This window comes from Hippoglossus hippoglossus, chromosome 21, assembly GCF_009819705.1.
Source record: "Hippoglossus hippoglossus isolate fHipHip1 chromosome 21, fHipHip1.pri, whole genome shotgun sequence".
NCBI lineage: Eukaryota > Metazoa > Chordata > Actinopteri > Pleuronectiformes > Pleuronectidae > Hippoglossus > Hippoglossus hippoglossus.
This window is the reverse complement of record NC_047171.1, coordinates 21,166,372-21,175,462: the sequence shown is the minus strand read 5'-3', so window position 1 is coordinate 21,175,462 and position 9,091 is coordinate 21,166,372. Positions and strand designations below refer to the sequence as shown.

General features: G+C 44.0%; 2 protein-coding genes across 2 annotated transcripts; both read left to right on the top strand.

Annotated features, from left to right (window-relative positions):
- Positions 1 to 81: 81 nt before the first annotated feature.
- Positions 82 to 3,970, top strand: cx30.3 (connexin 30.3). Its single transcript, XM_034574572.1, has 2 exons — positions 82 to 184; positions 1,651 to 3,970. The coding sequence occupies exon 2, from the start codon at positions 1,684 to 1,686 to the stop codon at positions 2,473 to 2,475; it is 792 nt and encodes a 263-aa protein (XP_034430463.1). The 5' UTR covers positions 82 to 184; positions 1,651 to 1,683; the 3' UTR covers positions 2,476 to 3,970.
- A 433-nt stretch (positions 3,971 to 4,403) lies between these two features.
- On the top strand, positions 4,404 to 8,911 carry gja3 (gap junction protein, alpha 3). The gene is made up of 3 exons (XM_034574571.1): positions 4,404 to 4,878; positions 5,464 to 5,525; positions 6,606 to 8,911. The coding sequence occupies exon 3, from the start codon at positions 6,642 to 6,644 to the stop codon at positions 8,076 to 8,078; it is 1,437 nt and encodes a 478-aa protein (XP_034430462.1). The 5' UTR covers positions 4,404 to 4,878; positions 5,464 to 5,525; positions 6,606 to 6,641; the 3' UTR covers positions 8,079 to 8,911.
- The last annotated feature ends 180 nt before the right edge of the window (positions 8,912 to 9,091 follow it).

Genomic DNA, 9,091 nt, shown 5'->3' with positions numbered 1-9,091 from the left:
TAGTTTTTTGCTGGCCCCGCCCCTTGGCTGCTCTGGCCCCTCCCCCCTGAGGTTACAGGTGTCTCGCGCTTTAAGACGAGTGGAGCACGAGCTGAGGTTTGATTCTGAAGCAGCGCGAGGGACTCAGGACTTTTACCTCCATGGACAACTACTGACTTTTTATTTAATTATAAACTACAGACAGGTGAGTTCATGATGTGCTCTCCTCACATGCATTAACTCCACGAGATCCTTTTATTATTACTGATGATAACACGTATTTTCATTTAGTAACTTTCAGATTCGACAGTTTATCATCATTTGTGTCTGTGTCGCAAAAACTAAAGGAAAAAAAAACAACTTCAAGTCAACAGAAACAGAAAATACTACATTCCTAAAATCAGATTTATTGATTCAGATCTAAAAGCGCCAAACTGCCTTTAAACATGCTACAACAAATATTCTCACTGTCAGTGTTAATATGTCTTATTATAATCTTTGTTCTTAAGAAAAGCAAAAGACTGAAGAGGAGAGGAAATATTTGGAATGTATTTGAAGAATTTTATTTCCGTTCTCATCCTCACTTCTCAATTCTTCTGTTTTCTCACTTCTGTTTATTTATGATGTCACTGCCATGAAGCACATATGTTACCAAACAGAGCGGAGACAGATTATAGATTATAATTTAACCCATTTAACCCAAAAGTGAGGATGGTGCTAATAACAGGCGGTGAGTGATAATAATCACACAAGTGTTAAAGTGGTGAAGTCATGTTGGATTCTTTAGAGCATAGTTACAGGCAGTGGCGTGCACAGATTTTTGGGGGGATGGGGGCTACATCTCCTCTGACAGTTAAAATGGGACATCGTCCCTTTTCCACTGTTGTCAGCATCTTTTTATTCTGCTCAGAATAAACCGTGCCAAAAAGCAGAACACAAAAAGACTCCTGTGAGGGTTTAAAAAAGGACAGATGTAACAAAGTGCTTTGGGAAGATGAAAATGAACAAAACAAAACATCCAAGACAAAAAGCGAATTAATAAGATCTCATTTTAATTCAAGACAACAGATGACATAATACAAAACCTAAAATCAAAGTCAGTTTCAGCCTCGTTGTGGGACAATCATAAACCCAGTAATCCAAATTTATTACGATGAGTTTACGTTTTAATCTGTGTTAATAAGCAGTGTTATTTTTGTGTTATTACACAAATCCAAATCAATATTTTGGATCCAGCGAATTTAAATGTGGTTTCATAAGGGGACCGTTGGGCCTTGGTGGAGGTGTGAGCTCTACTGAGGTCTACTCTAGTTTCTCTTGAAAAAAATAGTTGAAGAAAAAAAAAACATTAACCTGGATCTGTACCTTAATGTAGTGGTTTCCTCTCAGGCCCAGGCCTCATCCCTCCACATAGATTGGTGGAAATTGTAGTTTTAGTTGTTGTTTCATAGTTTTTGTATATTCCTCATTCCAAAAAAAACAACAAACACACTTGAAGGGGCTGTATTTCACTATTTTAAAGAATGTGGGGGGGGGAATCCTGTGTGTCCATCCAAGGAACAATGGAACAGCTGCACACACCATTTCAGGCAGTTAGCACTTCTGTTTGTGACTCGCTGAATTTTAGTTTTCCAGGCTTTTAACATTCTTCTGAATTCATGCCCTCCCCAGGTCGTCTGACCCTTCAGAGTCCTCTTCGCCACAATGAGTTGGGGGGTGCTTTACGCCCAGCTGGGCGGCGTCAACAAACACTCCACCAGTCTTGGAAAGATTTGGCTTTCTGTCCTCTTCATCTTCCGCATAACTATTCTGGTCCTGGCTGCTGAGAGTGTCTGGGGGGACGAGCAGTCTGACTTCACGTGCAACACGCAGCAGCCGGGCTGCAAAAATGTCTGCTACGACCACTTCTTTCCTGTGTCACACATCCGCCTGTGGTGCCTGCAGCTGATCTTCGTCTCCACGCCGGCTCTGCTGGTGGCCATGCACGTGGCCTACAGGAAGCGTGGGGATAAGAGGAGCATGCTGGCCTCCAACGGCACAGAGAAGACGACTGACAGTGACCTGGAGATGCTGAAGAAGAGGCGTCTGCCGATCACAGGCCCACTGTGGTGGACCTACACCTGCAGCTTGTTCTTCAGGCTCATCTTTGAGGGCGGCTTCATGTACGCACTCTACTTCGTCTACGACGGCTTCCAGATGCCGCGGCTGGTGAAGTGTGAGCAGTGGCCCTGTCCCAACAAGGTGGACTGCTTCATCTCCCGGCCGACAGAGAAGACCATCTTCACCATCTTCATGGTGGCCTCGTCATCCATCTGCATGATCCTGAACGTGGCTGAGCTGGGCTACCTCATCGGCAAGGCGCTCATGAGGTGCTCAGCCAGGTCTAATAAGAAGCGTTTCACGGATGGCGTGAAGCGGGACAATGCGCTGAATAAGAAGAATGAGATGCTGCTGTCCACATGCACAGATTCATCCAGCAACAAGACCGCGTGTTGAAGAGCAGCCATCAGAGTGGACTTGAGCGAAAGACGAGAAACCCATAAACTGTACCCACAATGCATCATTCGTTTGTGCATATTGTTTGGTATTGAGACAAGGACATTTAACAGAAATCTGTTTTGTTGGGATTTCTACATCAGTCTCTGTATTTATTCTGATTTGCTCTTTATTCCCCCACATGGCCTTAAATTTTACGCAGGAGGTCCCATGTCTCTCGTTCCTTCCTGGCATAAAAAAAGTCACAGATCAACCCAACAAGCGTAGATTTTCTATTCCTGTCGTACGCGTCCTTGTCCTCGTCTCCGTTTACCGTTCACACTGAGGTTTGCTTGCATGTGCCGTACTGTACCAAACCAGAGCAGAATGAGTCCACACTGACATCTGCTGGTGACAGTGGGAATCCTACTGTTTAAGTGTTACAGAAGAAAAATGAAGTTAATGACAAATGAAGCAAAATTTGTGATGATTTTCAGTGTGTAGTTTAACAGACATTTAATTTTAAATGTTAAGTACATGTTTTACAGTTCTTGATTTAAAAAAAAAAGCTGAGTTTATGCTGTTAAATCAAAATCAAGCACAAAATCAAGTTTGACATTTGTTAAATGACTTTCTTTTAATGATTTAGTTTTTTTTTATTTGCGTGTGTTCATAACTACTGAGGGCTGTGCTGCACAGGGTACAATTACACTGAAGAAGAATTTATGTAACAATGTTGAATCTTATCTAAAACTCCACAGTGGTTTAATGATAGATGTGAGGCTCTTTGCTGTTCGATCAAATCACAAAGTCTTTTTACTTGAACTGAAAGTGTTTGAAATTGAAGTTTTTCTTGAGAGGAAAAAAACTAAACACTGAGAATATGTTGCGTATTTTAACACTTACATGTCGTTTGGTACGAACATGAGAATTGTAAATGTTTAGGGTGCACATGATGTTGTCATGCTTCCGTCAGAAGTTGCATAAATGTGAAATGCTTGCAAAGAACTGAATTTGCTGTTACCTGCTGAGTTTAATTGAAAAAGCAGGATTATCATGTTAAGCAGAAAACTTCAACAACTGCTTCATGTGTGTGTGTGTGTGTGTGTGTGTGTGTGTGTGTGTGTGTGTGTGTGTGTGTGTGTGTGTGTGTCTGTGTGTGTCTGTGTGTGACCTGACTGCCTGTATCAGCTTTCAGGATGTGCCTTTTTTTAGCCACAACACCAATCACCGCTCGGCCTCTCGATGTGAGGAACCACAAAGTGACAAAAGTCTTTGTCCTCCGTCACAAATCAAAAATCAGGGACGAGCTCGATCCTCCTGAGACGTTCTGAACATTTTTCTCTTCCACACTCTGAGATATTCTGCTTTTTAACAGCTTCCTATAAGTGAGAAGGAAATGAAATGTCTGTGATTGTGTTTTGTACCTAAGATGGGTTTTTTTTACACTTGCACTTTGATCCTTGAAGTCATTTTGCTCTTTGAGACTGTTTTTTTGGTCATAAATCAGTAAAACCAGAAACTGTGTGGTTCATTGTTTTGTGTCACTTCACCTCATATGATGCTATGTCTGCCTGCAGCCTCCCACTGGGTGGAACTAACAGGGAATGTTTTTGTCTTTCTTTTATTCATTTTTCATTTTTGATATCCAATATTAATAATAACATGCTTTTATTACTTTTTATTTATTCATCAATCTGCTCTTTTTACACACCAAACATCAGGTTTAAAGTTATGTTATATTTGGACAGTGAATCTAAAGCATCACATTTATTGTCACCTTATGCTCATTGAACATTAGTTTTCACCTAAAACTTTTAATATTTTATAATTGTAAGTTTACTCTTACTGGAGTTTAACAACTTTAGGAAAACTTTTCAGGACTTTTTTGTTTTTACTTCGGATAGATTTTAGAGCAAAGTTTTCTGATGGCACATTTTGCGACAACCTTTACGCACACGCTGGAGTGGGTTTTGGGGAGGTTGGCAGGGGCGTGGTGTGACTCCGGACAGGCTGATGACTCTGTGGATTCACTCATGCATGGTCACACAATGTGACAGTCCAGACATGGCTGGAAACGGGAGGCAGCTCCGTTTGACCGAGCCCCATCTCCGACTCCAAGCCGCCTCCAAACACTGACAACAACAAGGGAGAACTTTTGCGCACGTTGAACGGGCCTGGGACGGAGCAGACCTGACCACACGCCTGGAGAAGAGTGTGCACGACTGAGTTTGTGTGGCAGCTTTTAGAAAAAGAGTTTGAGGAGTTGTCAGAGAGGCGACAGGTTGCGGGGGTTTGGGATCAGGGAGGCAGAGAGACAGGGGGTCGTTGCAGCCACAGGAGGTCTACGCGCTCTGATGATGGCACCGGTGATGGCACAAGGATTTGCTTTTCGTGTTTAAGTATGACATCTCCGGTCTGAAGGTATGACAGATGAACACTGCTGTGCATGTTATGTGGGAGTGGAGAAAGAGCAAGTAAACGCAGCAGGGCCTGTTATAAGGTAAATTAACGAGGGAGACAAAAGCCTGACAAAGCTCCTGGCGCGTTAAAGGGAGTCTGGGGACTCTGGCACACTCTGTATTGTGAACCTGCAGCTATGGCTTTGTATTTGAACCTGGCTCTGTCTGTTACATTCACCAACATGCGACATAAATGCCTCAAATACCTGAGAACCCCAGAGAAATGTATTCAGTTATTGACTCTGAAGATAAAATCAAATAGTTCTGACTCCCTGGGTTTAATTTTTGAGTTCATCTCCCCAATATTTACACATCTCTGCATTTATATCAGATATTTCAAATGCAAACTGTAGTTGGAAAACACACTCTTATGGATTTAATAGGTCATTCATAATGGTATTCAGTTTTATTAAGTTATAGAAAATGTTTTTATCGTGACATCTGGAGGCATTTTAGTTTAAAATATTAAACTCTCACTGTTTCTTCATTTGAAATAATACTGAAATTGAATGAATAACCATTTGACTTTAACGTCTTTCTCTTCCAGGTGTTATACATATTGTGAACCCTAGTCGATGGATTTATTACCTTTAATACAAGAATATTTTAGTAAGTTTCTCCTCTCTTTCTTCTTCTGTGTGTTGGTGATTTGTTGCATGAATAGTGTGAGTTTATGGTAAAAACTTTGCTAAACATCCTCTGGTTTCAGGTTTTAAAATGTGAGAATATGTTATCTTATATTTATCTCATTTTTTGAATAAATATATAGAGTTGATATTATTGGTTGAACAAAACAAGCTGTTTGAAGACATCAGCGTGTGCCTGATGTTAAATATTTCGATAAATCAAAGAAAAAAGCCTCTAAGATGAATTGATAATGAAAATAATGTAATCTGTCTAAATCTACACATTTTAAAATGTTTAACTCGCAAGTCTCATCAGAATTTGTCAATTCATAAATATATTACTATTATCATGATCAATTATCTTTTGTAATTACAGTAACAAATAGAGATGTGTGTGGTTTTAGCGTTACAGTGGAACGGAGAGAGGGAAGAAAGGATGTGTGCACGTGTGAATGCCGGTATTTGTCTGTGTGTGTATGTGCGTGTGTGTCCGTGCACATGTGTGTATGCCACACCAGAGCCCCATCTCTCCTAAATGCTGTTTTCGAACATTATAATGTTGATCTCAGCACATGCCTGCTGGGCAGTGGAGCGAGCAGGTGAGAGAGCGAGATAGGCCTGACATTGAGAGAGAGAGAGAGAGAGAGAGAGAGAGAGAGAGAGAGAGAGAGAGAGAGAGAGAGAGAGAGAGAGAGAGAGAGAGAGAGGGACAGTGAACCAGGGTTAAACAGGTGGTTTACACACCAGCTGCTGAAAAGCGTCTGTGTTTGAAGCGAATGCTTGTGAATTGATTTGTTTTTGATATCCAACGTCGACGTGGCAGTTTTTCTGTAAAAGGCCGTGTTCTGCCCAGCGTTTTATGAAAAAGACAAATATGTGGAGTCGTGGTCGACATGTCCACTCTCATCCATGTCCTTTTGTCGTCTCGTGTGTTCGTGTGTGTAGGGTGTTTAACCTTTGGGTAAGGCCACACCTAATACTCGTTTCATACAACTTTCTTCACCTCTCTCTGACTGTTTCTTCTCTCTGTTTCTGACATTCCCTCCTTCTTCGTCCACTCCAGCCTGTACTTTCTCCATAGGCTAGAAAATCTTGAAGCATGGGCGACTGGAGCTTTCTGGGGCGGCTGTTGGAGAACGCTCAGGAGCACTCAACGGTTATCGGCAAAGTCTGGCTGACTGTCCTCTTCATCTTCAGAATCCTGGTGCTGGGGGCCGCGGCTGAAGAGGTCTGGGGCGACGAGCAGTCCGACTTCACCTGCAACACCCAGCAGCCCGGTTGCGAGAACGTCTGTTACGACGAGGCCTTCCCAATTTCGCACATCCGCTTCTGGGTGCTGCAGATCATCTTCGTGTCCACGCCGACCCTCATCTACCTGGGCCACGTGCTGCACATAGTCCGCATGGAGGAGAAGCGGAAAGAGAAGGAGGAGGAGCTGCGCAAAGCGAACAGGTTCCAAGAGGAGAAAGAACTCCTTTATAGAAATGGTGGAGATGCTGGAGGAGGAGGAGGAGGCGGCGGCAAGAAGGAAAAGCCGCCAATCAGGGATGAACACGGCAAAATCCGCATCAGAGGCGCACTGCTGCGTACTTATGTGTTCAACATTATTTTCAAGACCCTGTTTGAAGTGGGATTCATTTTGGGCCAGTATTTCCTCTATGGCTTCCAGCTGAGGCCCCTGTACAAGTGTGCACGTTGGCCCTGCCCCAACACCGTCGACTGCTTCATATCGAGGCCCACTGAAAAGACTATTTTCATTATATTTATGCTTGTGGTGGCTTGCGTGTCTCTTTTGCTGAATTTGTTAGAGATCTATCACCTTGGATGGAAGAAAGTAAAACAGGGCATGACAAACGAGTTTGCCCCTGACCGCGGGTCGCTGCGCTGCGTCAACATAGCGGAGCCTGAGTGTTTGGCCTCGGGCTCCAGAACTGCCCCATCCAGCCACAGCTACCCTCCCAACTACACAGATGTTACGGCGGGCAGCGGGGCGTTCCTGCCACCCATAGGGCCGACAGCTGTACCCTCGGCAGCAGAGTTCAAGATGGATGACCTCCAGCAAAAGGAGTCCCTCCGCCAGCCCTCGCCATCTTCCCATTACTACATCAGCAACAACAACAACCATAGGCTGGCCACGCAGCAGAACTGGGCCAATCTGGCCACCGAGCAGCAGACTCGGGAGATGAAGGCCACCTCCCCTTCCCCATCCCCCTCTTCCTCCACCAGCACCGACAATGAGCAGCAGCAGCCGCCCGTCGATGCTGCGCTTCTCCTTCCCACCAGCAACACCACCAGTAACACCAACATCACCAACACAACCGCCACTGCCGCCTCCAGCAGCAGCAGCAGCCCAGGCGCCACCTCTACCGCAGGCAGCTGGGGCGGGGGGAAGAGCGAGCAGGAGGAAGGCCACATCACCATCACCACGGTGGAGATGCACGAGCCTCCAGTAAGGGTCAGTACAGACCCTCGGCGGCTCAGTCGGGCCAGCAAGAGCAGCAGCATCAGGGCCAGGCCGAGCGACCTGGCTGTTTGAATCTCTTCTTCCACTTTCATGTCTCTGAACCCTCCCTGACCAACAGCCCTCATCCCTCGACCGCAGCCGAAATACAAAGATTCTCAGACAAAAACACAACAATCACACACATGCATAAGAAAAGAAAAAGAAAAAAAAAATACACAAAACAAACAGCAAAAGAAGGCGAGGCGACAAGAGACAGGAAAGAAGAAAAGCTAAAAAATCGTTGAGGTAAATGTGAAACAGCAGCTGTTGATTTCGTGCAGTCGGTGAGTTGCAGAGTTGTCGAGGAAAGGTTTATGTTTTTGAACGGCGTTCATCTATGCACACAAACTGTGAAGATGCAGTGAGTCGGAAGGCTCCATTCAAGCCGAGGACGCTGTCATGTTATGCATCAAAATGGACTTAGCATCATGTTTGGTTTGAGGAGGAAGATTTCATGGTGTTTCTCTACTTTTTCTTCTTCTTCGTTGAGCCTGAAGGACGAATGATTCCGACTGAAAAGGATAATTTGTCCAAACGACGCCTGAATATATTTCCATTTCATTTAATCAGGAGGAAGCACAAGTAGCTGGTGTTGTTCAGTTAGTCGATGTGTGGCCAGACAGTGTTTGACCTTTAAGCTGCAGCACTTGCAATCACCTGTTTTTGTTTTTAATTTGAATCCTCCGGGATGAATTGCGTTTTTTGTAGCTGTGCATGGCAGCATCTGTAGTCCTGCAACTCACCGACTCGACACGCCGAAGTCGGCTAGTTTGGTTTCACCCAGAGACGATGGAAGTAAAAAGAATCTTCCTAGAGTCCACATTATGAAGTAAGATAAGTAAGGTTGTTGACGGGATATGAGTCTAAATTGCGATCAAAACGTTCACGACACACTTCACGTGCCTCTTCATCGGGTTTTATTCTGAAAAGTGATATTTTTTTAAACACTGAATTGAATTTTACTCATAAATTGCACAACTGTAGTAGTCAGTTTGTGATTGCGAAACAGCTGCGATTAAAAAATAAAAGACGACAAAGCGACTGGT

Excerpts from the sequence above, each read along its gene's own strand:
- gja3 (XM_034574571.1), top strand. The coding sequence starts at position 6,642 with ATGGGCGACTGGAGCTTTCTGGGGCGGCTGTTGGAGAACGCTCAGGAG.
- cx30.3 (XM_034574572.1), top strand. The coding sequence starts at position 1,684 with ATGAGTTGGGGGGTGCTTTACGCCCAGCTGGGCGGCGTCAACAAACAC.